Below are 16,450 nucleotides of genomic sequence, written 5' to 3'. Positions count from 1 at the left end.
CACACACACACACACACACACACACACACACACACACACACACACACCATGTAGTAACTTTACGTTATTATACATCCTTCCAGAGTATCTTTATATAAATACAAGCAATTATATTCCCCCCTTTTGTTACACAGAAATACATATATGCATTGATTTCTAGCTTGCTTTTTACACGTAAAAGTATTATCTTAGAAAATTTTTCATGTAACTTTATATTCTTTCTATATAACTACAAAGTATAGTGTTCCAGTGTACGGCATTTATCATGATTTATTTAACCAGTCCCTACTGATGAATACTTGAATTGTTTCCAAACTTTTAGTATTATAAATAAGGCTGCAATGAATAATATGTATATGTGCATTTAAAATTTTGGTAAATTTTGCCAAACTTTCTTCCAGTGAATTTATACCAGTTTCTGCCTCCACCAACGATGTATAAAGAATCTCTTCCTCTACACCATGAGCATTCTAAAATGCGAAAAATAGTATCTCAATGTAGTGTAAAGACTAGTCTACAGTAAGATATTTATTATTTACCACATTAATAGGTCAAAGGAGAAACACCACATGATCATCTCCAGAGATTCCAAAAATGTGTGTAGTAAAATTCAGCATCCATTCAGATTAAGAAACCAAGCTGTTAAGAAAATAGAAATTATTGAATACATCCTTCACATGATAAAAGTACAAGTCTGAAGTCCAAAGTCAGCAGCTTACTTATTACTGTTCCCATTCAAGTCAGGAGGAAGATGTGGATGCCACTGTCATCGTCATTTAATATCATTCTGGAATTACCAGCTAATGCAGTCAGTTTAGAGAAAGAAGTAAGTGTAAAGAGAGGAAAGGGGAGGTAAAGTTATCATTATTTGCAGATGATATGATAGTATACCTGGAATATTCATGAGAAAACTGAAGAAATGTTAGAGACAAAGGAGAATTTAGGAGAGCAGGGGACTACAAAGTGATGTATAAGAGTCAAGAACTTGTCTGTATACAGTAATAAGCAGTTAGAAAACGTAGTAGAGAATACCCTATTTGCAACATCAACTAAAAAGATAAGTGACCCAGGCACATTCCTAATAGGGAATATGTAGGCTCCACATTAAGTAAAATGCCAGAAACCTGGGGACCATCTCCCCTGTCCCCTTCACCCTCTTCAGCCAAACCATCCTTAAGTTCTGCTTATTGAACCTACAATTTCTGTCCCAGATCCCCTCCTCCCCTTTCCGCCTCCAGTGTCAGCACTCTCAGGTAAGCCACTGTCTTCTCTCACCTAAACCAGGCAGTAGTCTCCTGGTCTCCCTACTTTATTCATTCAACAGATATTTATAGAGGACATTGTATTTGTTAGAACAGGAGTCAGACATCAATCAATAATCACGTAAGAAATTTAAGATCTCATACTTGATATGTATTATAAGGAGCTTGAGTTACATGATGCAGTGAGAATCTACATAGCATGACTTGACTCAGTAAGAAGAGGGGAGAGGGCTTCCCTGAGAAGTGGAGCCTAAGCTGAGATCTTAGGGACGATCAAGAGAGAGGGAGGGTTCTAGGCAAAGGAGATAGTACCCCCAAGTCCACAGAGCTGGTAAAGAGCTGCAGGAAGGCCAGTATGGGTGGAGCAGAGAGCACAGTGGAGGCCTGATGCTAGATGAGACTGGAGGGTCGACCTTGTGGGTGGGCCATGTTATGCTCCAGCCACACAAGCACTGGAGAGCCATTGAAGGGTTTTAAGTAAGGGAGTGTCACTTGCCCCCCACCCCCACTTTTGTCCTCTTCCTGGCATTTTTTTTTTTTTCGGCCGTGCCATGCGGCATGTGGGATCTTAGTTCCCCAACCAGGGATCAAACCTGTGGCCCCTGCATTGGGAGCTCAGAGTCTTAACCACTGGAGCCCCAGGGAAGCCCCCGGCATTTTTCCTACTATTTTTTTGTACTACATTTTCTCTTCTACTCTAAGAAAATCATTTCAGACCTTTGCCTCTTTCTTCAAATTTCCACAAAACCCCTCTTTCTCACTCTGATGACCTTACTTCACACTTAATTGAGAAATTAGCAATAACCAAATGACAAACACCTTACCTTCCCATCACCAAATCCACCTTCCTACTTCATCTGTACATTACATCTGTACCAGTACGCAGGAAGCATCCTTCCTCCCATTCCTGTGCCCTGGATCCCTTCCCTCTCGTCCTCTCCTTCAGTTATCTCCCTCTCTCATCATCAGTTGCTCCCTCTGTTGGATCATTCCCATCAGCCTACAAACATGCCCGTGCCCATCTTCTAAAAACCTTCCATTGACCCCACATCTCCCTCCAGGTACCACGTCATCTCTCTGTTCCCCTCACAGCCAAACCTCTCAGAAGAATTGTTTGTAGTCAATGTCTTCATTGTCTTCACTTCCTTAATTCATTCCAATTGGGCTCTTGTCCCCAGCATTCCACTAAAAAGGCTAACCACTTGCCATATGTGGTTACTGAGCACTTGAAATGCGGCTGTGTGACTGAGGAACTGAATTATTAGTTGTATTGAATTTTAATTAAAGTTAATAGCCTCGTGTGGCCAGTGGCTATCACATTGGACCGTGCAGCTCTAATGGATTCTAGTTGCACAATTAACAAACTTTATTTTATATATATACATATGTATATATATTTGTGTGTATGGATATATGGATATATGTGTATATCTTTGTGCATAAGAGTTCATACTCTCTTCAAACACAGAACACTCATGAAATTCTCCTGGATCCTTCAGGTCAAGATCCTACGTGGTTTGGCCCCCATCCCCTCTCTTCAACATCTTTTCATGTCGCTGTCCTTTTGCTTCGCTGAACGTTAACCCACTGACCTGCACAAACCAGTCAGCACCATCAAAGAAAGAGGCAAAGGCATTCAGCTACTTAGGATAAGCAAGGGATAGTGAGAAGCTCAGTATGGCTGAACATAAAGATTGATTCCTTTCACTGCCTGAGCTGATGGATAAATCTTGATACTGAAACCTTTGTTGTATGCAGTTGGATTATCCAAAGCTGGGTTCCCCAAAGCAGATTAGGATCTGGTTAAAAGCTAGTATTCTTGAAACCTTGTCTGGTAGCTGCCCAGGCTGTTTTGCTCCATCATGTTCTGATGTGTTTGTGGAGATCCCCAGCCAGGAAGGGAGGGGAACTGCAGGGCCCCTCAGCAGCACTGCCTGCCTCCCTGCTCCACCAGTGCCCAGGGTACACTCCACTCCCCTTAGCCATCGCAAGACCTCCAGGAATCGAAAAATAACTCCTCATAAAGGTGTGGTTCCCTGAGCTAAGGCTGACCTTGACTCTCTGACTTCTCCAGGTTAAGTCCTCTTGAGCTAATCAGGAAATGAATGAAGAAATGGAGTCAGGTACTTAAAAAATCAGACAGAGCATTAAAAAAGTGATGCAAGCAGGGAGAAAGTTATTCCCTTCTCATTTTTGCTTTAGTTAAGAAGAAAGTCCACACGTGGTGTTAGTATTTCTTTAAACCCTCCCTAATACTTGCTAAACTATGATAAAAGACAGGCCTAGAGCCTTTAGAAGCAATAGAGTCTTGTCAGAATTTAAAACATGATTTTTATCATAGTCAGTTTTACAGCCACCTTCAGTTTATGGCAAGTGATATTCATTTTCCATTTACAGCAGTGATATGAAGTGTCCTTTTAAAACGTGTTTACATTTTAAAAGAGTCAACTTAGAGAAAAATATTAAGTAAGTAATACTCCAGGTGATATCTGGATCTAGCGGAAATCACACTGTGATTCATGAATATCCGAAGTCTGGGAAATGCTGCCTTAGGAACAGAGCTGTCAAGAGTGATGGGGCCACGTGTTGGCAAGACTGGCCGCATCTTGAGCGAAACCAGCCCTTTTCTGGAGCAGCTGTCGGGGTAAGGTGCTTGTCTTGATTCCCTGCTTCTCATCCCCAAGGTTCGTTTACCAAGCAAAAGTTGGGGGTCGCTGGTTCCCAGCCGTCTGCGCACACAGCAAGAAGCAAGGCAAGCAGGAAGCAGCAGATGCGGCCCTCCGCGTCTTGATTGGGGAGGACGAGAAGGCAGAGCGCATGGGTTTCACAGAGGTAACCCCAGTGACAGGGGCCAGTCTCAGAAGAACTATGCTCCTCCTCTCAAGGTCCCCAGAAGCACAGCCAAAGACAGTTAAGACGTCTACTTTTGGTGCTATCCTTTTTGGGGGTCCTGCTAACTCCTGTCTGGGTGGAGTCAGCTCTTAACTTGCCATCATGTGAACTATTCCTCGGCTTTAATATTAGCCTCAGTAGAACCTAGAAACTGGGACACTAGACGTGAGAGGGGGAAAGATGACCCACCAGTCCAGTAGAACTCGACCTCCGTGCCCACTCTGAAACATGGTGGACATAGACGAGGCTCGGTGGCCCTGACATGGCCTCCTGTCCCCACAGCTTCCTCTCACAGGCAGCACCTTCCACGACCAGATAGCCATGCTGAGCCACCGGTGCTTCAATGCTCTCACCAACAGTTTCCAGCCCTCCTTGCTTGGCCGCAAGATCCTGGCTGCCATCATCATGAAGAAAGACTCTGAAGACCTGGGTGTCGTGGTCAGCTTGGGGACAGGTAAGTGGGCTCTGAAATGTGTCCCAACTCTCCAACCCCCGTAGTGACTGGAAGCACCTCCTCATTCTCTCCTGGGGTCCTGTGTGGGTGAATTTAAGGCAGAGAGAAGACGCTTCTTGTATTTCATTTTAGCTACAGTTAATTCAGAGCAGGGAATGAATTCTCATTTCCTAGTGAAAAGAATACAGGAGTCAGGATCTGATCAATTGAGGTTGTTTCTGCCTTCAAGCTTTAAGAACAAACAGCCTCTATCTACCCTATCCATTATCGTTTTCCTTTGGAAATTTCACATATGCTTTAACTGCCTTCCCAGGGAATCGCTGTGTGAAAGGAGATTCTCTAAGCCTAAAGGGAGAAACCGTCAATGACTGCCACGCAGAGATCATCTCCCGGAGAGGCTTCATCAGGTGAGTGAGATCGCAGGGCGTGGCGGCTCTGACACCCACCTGGCGGGCAGGTCCTCGACCCTGCAGTGTCAGCCTTTGCCTCACCTGTCCATTTGAACCTGTCTTACGGAATCAGTCCCTTCTGTGACCCGGCTGCATGCCCCTACTCAGCCTACTGTTGAAGAGCTCTTTTTCTGCCAACTCTGCTTCAAGCCCTTTTTTAAAAGCACACGATGACTTCTTGATCTTCAGTGCTGTAGGGATGAGGAAGCCTTCCATCTCCATTTGAGGACCTACAAACAAACCCATTGCCCTGCCAGCTTTCCCCTCCAGTTCACTTTTTCTTTAATTTATGAAGGGAGAGAAGCAACAGCCTCCTATAGTCCTTGAATCAGTTTGTTCTGCCCTAGAATCCCTGCAGCTGCCAGAGCGAGAAGCTCTTGGCAGAAATGGAACTGACCTGAAAGGCTAACTTAGCTTTAAGAAATGCTGAGGTCTCCCATGGAGAATTTCCCACCAACTCTTTCAACCTGAGAAACCCTGAAAGGTCTGCACTGTTAAGCCTTGTCCTTGCTTGGGATCAGATTATAGAAGCAACTGCTGTTTCCAGAATCCGTCTTCTTAACCAGACTTTCTTCTTGTAGGTTTCTCTACAGCGAGTTAATGAAGTACAACCCCCAGACTGCGAAGGATAGTATATTTGAGCCTGCTAAGGGAGGAGAAAAGCTCCAAATAAAAAAGACCGTGTCGTTCCATCTCTATATCAGGTCTGTACAGTCTCTGTTGCCACTAGAGCCAGCCCTGCCAGGCTTCCAGAGCTGGGTGTCTGAATGCTCTCCTGGTCCGTAAATCAGAGCTTGTTCGATGGGCCACACTTGGCTCTGTGTTTGAGGTCCACACCTCAGTGTGGAGTGACTCACATGTGCTTCTACCCACTCCGGCAGCCCGTAGTAGGCTTCAGAAGCCTACTTTCTCCCACATCAAGCTGTTCTTGAGCCCCAGGAAACTGGAGAGATATATCTGCACAGGTGGGTTTTAACAGATGCCCCTGTATTGCAGCACGGCCCCATGTGGCGATGGTGCCCTCTTTGACAAGTCCTGTAGCGACCGTGCTGTGGAGAGCACAGACTCCCGCCACTACCCTGTTTTTGAGAATCCCAAACAAGGCAAGCTCCGCACCAAGGTAGAGAACGGTGAGTGACACGTCCTCCCTCTCCCACCAGAAGGCTCTGCGAAGCCCCAGGCCCGTCCCAGAGCCAGGGCACGGCTGCCGAGTTTTTGCCATTAGTTGCTGAGGTACCAGGGTCTTGTTTCCAGGGAGAGGCAAGATGTAGGTCAGAGAAGATCTGTAGGAAGATCAAGATTCCGTTTTGAATTAGGTAGCTGGGGAGATCTCCAAATCAAATAGGAGGCAGAAGTACCCACTTAGAGCTCAGAGGAGAGCAATGGCTGGAAATAAGAATTTGGGAGTCCTCCTCCTATGGTTGATCTTTATAGCCATGGAAATGGATGGGATCACCTCAGGGAAGTTTGGAGAAAATGGAAAGAAAATGATGCAGAACCAAGCCTGAGATGTTGACTGGAGGACGCCAAGTGCCCGGCTCCCCTCCTGACTAGTTGGCTGCTGGTTCTCCACCATGTCTGCCAGCTCCCGCTCCTCCACTGTCCTCTAATGTCTCCTACTGTCTCCTCATATCCACTCCTCTTCCCTTCAGGCCGTCCTTCTACAGTTATCAGAGTGACCCTCAAACACAGATCATGTCACTTCCCTGCTCAGAACCCTAAAGTGTAAACACAGAGCTACCATATGACCCAGCAACTCACTCCTAGGAACACCCCCAAGAGAAATGAAAACATATCCACACAAAAACTAATACAGGAACGTTCATAGCAACATTGTTCGTAATAGCCCAAAAGCGGAGACAACCCCAGGGTCCATCAACTGATGAATGGATAAACAAAATGAGTTCTATCCATACAATGGGATGTTATTTGTCCATGAGAAGGAATGAAGTACTGACTTCTAACAGGAGGTTTTGGGGGTGATGACATTGTTCTAAAATTGACTGTGGTGATGGTTGCACAACTCCGTGAATATATTAAAAATTATTGAAGTATATGCTTTAAATGGGTGAATTATATCTCAGTAAAGCTCACTAAAAACAAAAAGCCCACCATCCTATAGTGGTTTCCCACCACACTTCACATAAAAGCAAAACATGCCATTCACCTGTGCTTCAGCCACATTGGCTCTTTGTCAGCTCTCTCAACAACTAAACCCCCTGCTGCCTCAGGGCCTTTGCTTTTGCTCTTCTCTGTGTCTGAAACACTCTTTCTCAGCTGTTCCTTCTCCTCCTTCGTGTCTCAGCCCGCCTGACAGTCCTATCCCAGGAGGTTCCCCTTGCTGTCCTCCATCATAGCTCCCTCAGAACCATCTAGAATTCTTATGTGTGTTGACTTACGTGTTTAGTGTCTGCTCCGTTCCCTTTCTATCCCCTCACCCCCATAAACGTTCTAGGAAGGTAAGGATCTTATTTGGTTTTGCTCACCATTGTTTCCCAGCACCAAGCTTAGTGCCCAGCACATAGTAGGTGCTATGAAATAATATGAAGAACGAATGAGTGAGTAGCCTCTGGCCCGAGTCTAAGAAGCAGAAACACCACGCCAGGGAGGGGCTCGGTCCAAGGGCCCCTTCGGGTCTGACCCAAGTCTCTCATGCAGGAGAAGGCACAATCCCAGTGGAGTCCAGTGACATTGTGCCCACGTGGGATGGCATTCGGCTGGGGGAGAGACTGCGAACCATGTCCTGTAGTGACAAGATCCTGCGTTGGAACGTGCTCGGCCTGCAGGGGGCGCTGTTGACCCACTTCCTGCAGCCTGTGTATCTCAAATCCGTCACACTGGGTAAGGACCTGTCTTGAGAGCTGAAACTGGACTGTCATTTTGGTGCCCAAATCCCAGCAAACCGCATGCTTCGTTGCCAGGTGCTAACATGATGTCTCCCCTTTTCAAAGTGTGCTCGATGCAGTGGTTAGTGATTGATTCTGAGTGTCTGGTCTGCTGTGATGGGAAGATTGGTTTAGGCAGTGAGCCTAGGTAACGACATGCCAGCCAAGTCTTTTCAAGATGAGTTAAAGAAACACAGCAGCTTAAAACTGCAGTGTCTGAGTTTCCTTGCTCCCCTCAGCCCTTGGCCTTACCTGGAACCTTATGTATTGTGCTTAAATGTTTGATGATCCCTGTATATCCTGGGCAGCCACAGTTAGAAGGTGCTTCCTAAGTAGGGAGTTGATTCTCTGTCTTGACAACTCTGTCTGTACCCTCACACTCCCCACATGCCTCTGCCACTTCACAGCATTTGGTGCAAACACAGGTGTGTGCGTTTCTTTTTCGTACCCAGGTTACCTTTTCAGCCAAGGGCATCTGACCCGTGCCATTTGCTGTCGTGTGACAAGAGATGGGAGTGCGTTTGAGGATGGACTCCGACATCCCTTCATTGTCAACCACCCCAAGGTGCTATAACCCCATCCATTTTTCCCTTGACGTTTTCTCCTTTTCAAGTAATCCTATCAGCAGAGCAAAAACGTACAGTGTGGGCAAGGGCAGCCTTAGTTCGTTTCCCCAGAACTTACCCTTTCCTCCTCTTGAATGCCAAGGGCTTTCCTTCTTTTAGTCTGGAATTCATTTGAATTGAGGTCGAGTTAGTACGATCTGAGTCTTAGCCAAACAGAATCCTAGATAAGGGGGAAAGATCATGACTCCACAACTCCCTCTTTCCTATGAGTCTTGAGTCCCTGCTTCAGAAGCTTTTTCTTGAAAGGTTTCCATCTTTCTCCCATTGCTCCTGGAATTTCTAGGTTGGCCGAGTCAGTGTATACGATTCCAAGAGGCAATCCGGGAAGACCAAGGAGACAAGCGTCAACTGGTGTTTGGCTGACGGCTATGACCTAGAGATCCTAGATGGGACCAGAGGCACCGTGGATGGGTAAGGAGCTGGGAGAGCACAGCAAAAGCAGAGCCAGGCGTCCTGGCCTGAGCCCCAAGGGGGTGTCATGTTGCCAAACACCGGAGCTTAAAAACTGCCACACGCACCCATGCCCCCCCTCCCCATCAGTGTCTCCACCTATTCCATCCCAGGTGAACAGTGAGTGCTTTCGTTTCTCCAGGCCACGGAATGAATTATCCCGGGTCTCCAAAAAGAACATTTTCCTTCTATTCAAGAAGCTCTGCTCCTTCCGGTACCGCAGGGATCTACTTAGACTCTCCTATGGTGAAGCCAAGAAAGCTGCCCGTGACTACGAGATAGCCAAGAACTACTTCAAAAAAAGTCTGAAGGACATGGGCTACGGGAACTGGATAAGCAAACCCCAGGAGGAAAAGAATTTTTACCTCTGCCCAGTGTAGTGTGATCCGGTGACTGATGGGTCAGGGTGTTTCACACTGGGGTGAGAGAGAGAGGTCGTAGCATTCCTCATCACATTGGTCAAGGGTTTTTGGTTTTTGGTTTCCTTTTTGTTTTGTTTTGTTTTTGTTTTTAAATGGAACCACAATTGGTAACACTGAGAACTTTGGGTTCCTGTTTTTCCTGCTTTCTTTGGGATTACTAGGCCAGGTCTAGCCATCCCCCTTCTCTTTTCCCAAGCAGAGGGGTAGAAACCTAAGGGCGGAGGGAAGGGGTTGTTCCTTCTTTGCGCCCACTTCCTCTTCCTTCTTCGTTTTTTCCTGTTTCCGTCCCCTTTGTGTTTGCTACACTGACCTCTTGTGGTCTCGATTAGGTTCCAGTCAACAGTGTGAATCATGCCAGGGACTGATGATTTTTCATTCGTGGCTTCTGAGGCCCCTCTGCTTCCCCTCCTCCCCTTCTGAGATTCCTTCTTCATGATCATTAAGTTCTACCTTTTCCTCCAAGAGGGTAAAGAGGTGAACTTAAAGAATTTGGTGAAACATTTATAAGGGCAGGAGTTTAAAACGGCAGTCAGCTTGTTACCAGTGCCAAGCGTGATCAGAATCTGCAGATAATGCTCAGTCACCTTCGGATCGTGCACTTTAGCCGGCTTGGGAGGGGCCCAGAGGCAGGGCAGGCTGCTGCCTGGGACGTGCATCCCTTCCGCAGGTGGCAGGGAAGGCTGGGACCAGCCAGACGGGGCTAAAGGAATTGCCCAAGCAATAGGGGAAGTCTGCCCTGCAGGGGTGACACAGACCACTTCCTGGGGAAGCAGACATATCTTGGAATGTTGCCAAGCTCCCAGCTGTCCCTCCTAAAGCATTGCTAGGAATTTGTCCTACCAATGGGGGAAGTAGCGCCACAGACCCCAACCAACTGGTAGGAAAAAAACCCAGGATAAATCCTAGAGGGTAAATCATCTCTGCTCAGATAATCAGGACCTAGCAGGAATAAGGGCAAAAAATCATGTTGGGTCAGATCACTGTTCCACCCAGCATGTTTCTTATGACAGTGACACCAAGGGAAGGTGATTAAGTCATGGGTAAATTGGGAGTTTTAAAAAGAATCCTGTAAATGTTGATTCCTAACAGCTACAGATAACCTGTAATTGCACAGATTTAAAAGTCAGATGTCATTTGCCATTGATTAACCAAGTGCTTTTGTTTCTCCTGATAGCTTCAGAAGGTTGTTTGTGGGCAGGTCACAGACCTGAGGTCTCCCTGCCTGCTAGGGAATCTTTATAGGGTTGACATTCAACAGTAGTTCTAGGTGAAAGGGCAGGTTGTCCTAAAACTCTGTGAGATGGGACCCTTGGTCTACACCTCAAGGTACTGTGGACTCTTGTCAGAGCCTTCGACTCTCTGTGGGGTCTGGCTCTGGGCCTAAGCCAGCCAGACATGCTCAAGAAACGTACAGAGGCCCTGCCCCCTCCAGGCCTGAGCCTGCCTCCTTCCTCTGGATGATTCCTCTATCGTATCTGTGAACATGCCGAGCCAGTGCCCTCAGACGATTTTCCGTCCTCCCCCACACCCCGCAAGCTCCTGACTAGTTAACCCCCCGTCTGTCCCACCTCTTCAGCGGTGGATACATCCGCATCCACACATTTATTCTTGTGGCTACCGTTCTCTCTGTACTTTTGACCAAAGTGAGAAAACGTAAGTCTTTAAATACACTAAGGATATCTTTGCGGAACACCAAAGTGTCCCAAGGAACTAGGAGGGAAACCGTGCCTGTCTTCTCGGGGGGAAGGGGCCTGCCCCCCGGTCCTGTGAATCTCCTGATGGCACACAAAATCAGTCCTGCCCCAGGAGGCAGCTCATCTCCCTAGTTCTTCAGGCTAGAGGGTATCACCTACTGATTCCTCCGCATGTTCGGCCCCTGTGGACCATCTTGGGCATTGGAATCTCCTGCAGAGCTCAGACTCGGCTGCCTCTTCTTTAACCGGGAGCACGGGCACTCTCAAAAGGTCAGAGCCCCTGCTTGCCCCAAGATCTTGTCTAGCGAACTTACAGTATTCAGCTTCTGTTGTAGGGAGAGAGCAAGGCTTCCCTGTACCCATGCATCTGCTGGAAACAAGCCTGTGTCAGGCCCTGCGCGGCCGTGCCCACCCCTGCCCCTCTGAGTCACATGGGACAGAGGCAGAACTCCCACCTAGAGTGTTCTCTTCACTTTTTCGTCCAATCTTTGTTTTTAGTAAGCAAGACCTTTTTCTCTTTTTTTTAATGATCTTTGTAGTTGATTTGTCTGAACTGTGGCTATTGTGCATTTTTTGAATAATCACTTGTAAAAACTGTCACTGCTTCAAGCTATTTCCTTTACTCATGTTGAAGGGATTTTGCTGGTTTTGGGGGTCTTGGTAGTAACTCCAAGAGCAGAGTGGGGAAGAGCCCAAGCGTAGACTTGGGTGCCACGATGGGTGCAGTCAGTTTTATGATTCCACTTTTATGTGTCCCTTGGTAAAAGTGACTAACAATATACATTCCTCGTAAATAAAAAAAAAGAAGAATCTGAATTGTTAGAAAACCTCAAGTCTTGGTTTCTTGGGGGGTGAGAAAGTGGGGACAGAGAGAGCCGTGGTCCTGGGATTTCTGGCAAGAGCACCAGCTGCATCTGACACAGAACCTGAGGAAAGGGTCTCCCTCAGCCAACAGAGAGGAGCCATTTCAAAGGGGCTGCCTAGGAGGTGAGCTTGTGTCCGGTGTGTTGGAGTATATCAGACAACCTTTAATTACTTCCCCAGGTCCACAGCCCCCCTTCCCCATCAGATCCCACCATCAAATATCTTGTCCCCAGAGACTTGCTGTGCAAGATTTCAAGGCCCAGAGTAGGAAAGCGTCCCCTGAGACCACACCACAAATCACATCCGCAACTCCGGCTCCCCTTGAGGGGTTTCTAGAGCCTTCCGCTCCCAGCTGTTTTGCCTGCGGGGAGGTGCAAGTTGCAGCCTGGACCAGAACTGGCTTGGCTGCAGTCTTAGGAGACAGGCCATTTGCTTTTTACTTCATAGATGGCATCCAGAATATTTCTCCGTCTTGATTTCAAAGAGAATATGCACCACTTTCCAGATTGCAGATTATTTAGTCCAGGATTTCTACAAGACTCTTCCTTGACCTTGTAAAAATACCATACCAGAGGACACGAAATATTTGACAGTGAGGCTTCCTAAGTCGCAGTGAAACCTCCCTCTTCATCCACAATACAGATGGAACAACTGAGGCCAGGAGGGCCAGCGACATGTTTGGGGGGCACATTAAATAAGGACCAGAACTCTGCATGGGTGTCGGTCACAGTCTGTTGAAATACAGTACCTGGTGAGCTGGACAGTTTTGACAGACAGTGAAGGACAGTGTCTCCGCCTACCGTGAGGTACCTGGAGCCTCGAGCATCTCTGTCCTCTCTGTTCCCAGGCATCTGGTCCCACCTGGAGGGAAATGTAGTATCCAGGCTTTGTAGAAAATGGACCGTTTCTTCCATACCTACAGTGAGTGCATGACGTAAGACTGTCCCCCCGCCACCCAGCTCTGGGTGGGCTGGGAAGCAAGGCTACCCCACGGGAGCACAAGAGGGGTTTTCTTCAGCTCAGCACTTCAGTTGCTGTTCACCCTACATTTCATCTCGGGGGCCCACCATTTAATATCGCTTCCAGGATGTGGGCCCGGGTCAAACCCATGTTCCAGGAGCAGGAGTGCCTTCCACACAGACAGCCCTGACTTCGCAGAGTGCAGGGGCTGTGCGAGGAGTCCCCAGCCATCCCTCCAGGAGACCGGGCCTCATGTCTGCCCTGTCCGCCAGGGCCCCTTCTTTACAAAGGGCCTCCCCAGGAGCTATTTCTGGGCTCTGTCTACTCTAGGCGCAGCCATTTGGCCCTATCTTTTCCATCTGATGAATGGACTTGTCAGGCTACAAATCACAATCACTGATGTTACCACTGATCTTTTCTTTAGATTCGTGCGATGTGTTTAACCTCTCACGAGTCCAGTTTCCCCAATATTCTCCCTTCCCTTGTTCAACCCTGGCCCGAGAGGATGTCCCCACCCCCCAGATGTAACAGAGAGATAAGACACCTTTGGAAACAACTTTCTTTATGAGAATCTTGAGTTCCTAATGAGTCTGGCCTGGAGTGGGCTAGGTCAGTGCAAATATTCCAGGAGCACAGACGGGGGCAGCCGAGGCCAGTGTGGGAGAGATGGGGGCACTGCGGGTGGGTGAGTGAGGTGTTCTAATGATTCCTAGACCGACAGTCCCTTAGGAACCATGTGACTGTCACACTGACCTCTGAGACCTGTTGGGATGAATACTGAAGGGTGGCTGTTATTCTCTGTCTAGTCTGGGTGGGCGACTGGCCAGCACCAGTTGGCTTGTGAGGGATGCTGTGACGCCAGCCCAACTCTGCCTACAAGCAGAGGGTGACGGCTGGAACTGAGTGGGGAGAGAATTCAGAGAAGACGCTGAATGCCCCTCACTTCCCTCCCAAGGAGCTCTCCTCCTCCCTGCCTCAAAGGCCACAGAGAGCGTGGACTCTGGGATCAGTGTTGGGTTTCAAGTCCAGCACTACTCACCAGCTATCTCTTGGTCTCTCTGTGCCTCACTTTTCTTCTGTCAACAGGGGCCCCTTCCCTGCAGGACAGTGAGGGGTAAAGACAGTGTATCCGAAGCAACTGGCCCAGAGCAGGCCACTGTGCACAGCAGCTAACACTGGGATTGGGAGAAGCAGAACAGGAGTCAAAGCCCCACACCCTCCCTGTTTCCTTAGAGGGAAATGGCCTTGCCCTTTCTGCACAGATAGCCTTCCTCCACAGAAATGCCAGCTGGGGGCTGCCCGTGTCTTATTTGCTTTTAAATCTGCAATAACTTGGTACCAGCTGTTCCAGTATTAGAAACCTCGCTGCCAGGAGACTGCCTTCCTCCTGCCGCAGTTCCAGCCGTCAAAAGCAGTCTCTCATACCCTCTTTTTCAAACAAGAAGTGGTTCTCAGATGGCCTGTGGCCTTCTCATCTCTGATGGAGATGATCCCAACTGTTTCCTCACTGCCCTCTCCCAAGCCCACCTTGCTTGGGTGCCAATCCAGTATCTCTCCCTCCCTCTTCAGATCTGGGGCCTTCAGTCCTGGCCTGGAGCGCAGCTGGGTACCCCATTCTCTCCAGAGATGCCCTGCCCCACCCCATGGAAGGGGCCAAGAGGCTTCCCTGACAACACCAAGAGAAGAGGACGGAGGACCCAAGAGTAGAAGAGGCTGGTTCTCCAAAGCTTCCCAACACCCTTGAGGGTTCCAAGGCTGTACTGACACGTGGTAACACCTTGCCTGAGCCCTCTTTCCTCCACCCGTCCTCCCCTCCTCCCCACTGGCGTGGTCCCCTAGGGGCTGCACCCAGAGATGGAGGGAATGGTACTGCCCCAGGGACCCTGCCCGGCTAACCCCTTCCATCAGTCCCTCCCATCTTTGCTGTAGCCCTCAGCCAGCTGTCATCCCCACGTCACTGATGAGGATGAGCAAGTTCAGAGTTAAGTGCTTGTACAAGGTCAGCCAGCAAACAACCTCTGGGCCTCCACTTCCCTGTGTGTCGGGGGGGCCATGGCGAGGAGTTGGACAAGCTGCTCTCCAGCAGCCCCTCTGGCACTGTCTGGTGACTTACTCGGACGACAGCCAATTGCAGGAAGTACTGAAAGCAAGTCCAGCCACAGCAACAGCTGATGGGGCCTCCCTAGCAGCCTAGACCCTGGCAAGGAACCCGGGAGAGCTGGGCAGGAGGGCCTCAGGCCAGCACCTACCCTTCAGAGGGAGGGTTCCTTTTCATTAGCTGTTTCGGGTTCCGGGATGTTTCCTCAGGGCTGTGAGTCCGAGGTGGGTCCAGCCATAATAGAGGCAACTCTCCATTTGCTGTTCTAGAAGAAGGGAGTCTCCATGGTGCCGAGACACTCACCCCCAGAAGAGATGTCTGCCAGCCCATTCCGGCAGGTGGGGAAATGCGCTGAAGCACATCTCTCACAGCTGCTGGCTTCGTGTCCCAGTGGCGTTCCTCCACAGCCAGTACGGGACTAGATCACCTGGGGGCCTGGGCACACACCTGTGTCAGGAGGAGCCGATCCAGAAGGGAGGCCGGAGCCTGAGCCTAGCCCGGGAACGGAACGAACCTTTGCTGAAGAGGCTCCAGAGGGCAGCCTACCTGTTAGGCTCACCCCAACATTCCCTGTGTTGCTCCTCTCCGGCTCCAGCTCCCCCAGACCCCATCCCTGTTTCCGGGGGCTATCTGCTCCAGGGTATGGGTGGGTCTGGAAGGAAGAGTGACATGACAAGGCAGGTAAGCCCATACCCGTCAACTCTGACCACGTCTGACTTGACATTCACGAAGCATCTACTCTACGCCAGGTACAGCCCTGGGCTTTTTTCACAAACATCACTCCTGCCTCACAACAACCCCACGAAGAGGGCCTTACTATCCCCGATTTATAGATGAGGAAGCTGAGGCCTAGCCAGAATTGCTCAGGATGGCTGAGAGTAAGTGGCAGAGCGGGGACCGGAATTCAGACTCTGCTCCCTGTCCAGCGCTCTGTGCCTGTGCTGTCTCCCCACCTCCGAGGTGCCTGCAGAAGCAGGCGTCCAGCCAGGCTCCAGAGAATAGCACGGTGTGGCGGGCAGGCCCCTCAGGTGCGCTTGGCAGACGGACCCCTCTGTGACCCCGCTGGCCCAGCACTGAGCCCAGGCTGGGACCACAGATCAGAGCCAGTCACATGGCGGGGACCAAGGCAGGTGATCCCTGAAGAGGTCTGTTTCCTGGGCTAACAGGCAAGGTGGCCTCCAGCTGGCCCCTGGGAGCAGCGTCGGGATACACCCTCCAGGGACCCACAGGACAGGAAGCCGAAAGCTGGGCTCTGTGTACAGTCCGCTGTGCAGACCGGCAGTAGCAGACCTGTCGTCCGAAGCTCTGCTTCAACCCTGCTCAGGTTTGCTTGGGCGGGGCAAGAGGAGGAGCCAGAGCAGGAAGGATGGAGCCAGGAACAGAAGTAGGGGGGC

General features: G+C 49.3%; 1 protein-coding gene across 2 annotated transcripts in view; it reads left to right on the top strand.

The window, feature by feature from the left end:
- The window catches only part of ADAR (adenosine deaminase RNA specific), a 22,715-nt gene extending 10,754 nt beyond the window's left edge, over window positions 1-11,961 (top strand). The window contains exons 7-15 of one of the 2 annotated variants that reach the window (XM_027095313.1): window positions 3,947-4,172; window positions 4,437-4,608; window positions 4,922-5,015; window positions 5,639-5,761; window positions 6,054-6,187; window positions 7,716-7,898; window positions 8,395-8,507; window positions 8,852-8,979; window positions 9,161-11,961. In XM_027095313.1, the coding sequence (XP_026951114.1) occupies window positions 3,947-4,172; window positions 4,437-4,608; window positions 4,922-5,015; window positions 5,639-5,761; window positions 6,054-6,187; window positions 7,716-7,898; window positions 8,395-8,507; window positions 8,852-8,979; window positions 9,161-9,398 (1,411 nt within the window). In that variant the 3' untranslated portion in view covers window positions 9,399-11,961. The remainder of the gene's footprint in view (window positions 1-3,946; window positions 4,173-4,436; window positions 4,609-4,921; window positions 5,016-5,638; window positions 5,762-6,053; window positions 6,188-7,715; window positions 7,899-8,394; window positions 8,508-8,851; window positions 8,980-9,160) is intronic. The other variant, XM_027095314.1, reaches the window with a different exon arrangement.
- Window positions 11,962-16,450: the final 4,489 nt, after the last annotated feature.

This window comes from Aethalodelphis obliquidens, unplaced genomic scaffold, assembly GCF_003676395.1.
Source record: "Aethalodelphis obliquidens isolate GAN/ISIS:26980383/991018 unplaced genomic scaffold, ASM367639v1 scaffold90, whole genome shotgun sequence".
Lineage (NCBI taxonomy): Eukaryota > Metazoa > Chordata > Mammalia > Artiodactyla > Delphinidae > Aethalodelphis > Aethalodelphis obliquidens.
Note: the sequence above shows the minus strand (reverse complement) of the source record. Positions and strands in the feature narration are given on the sequence as shown.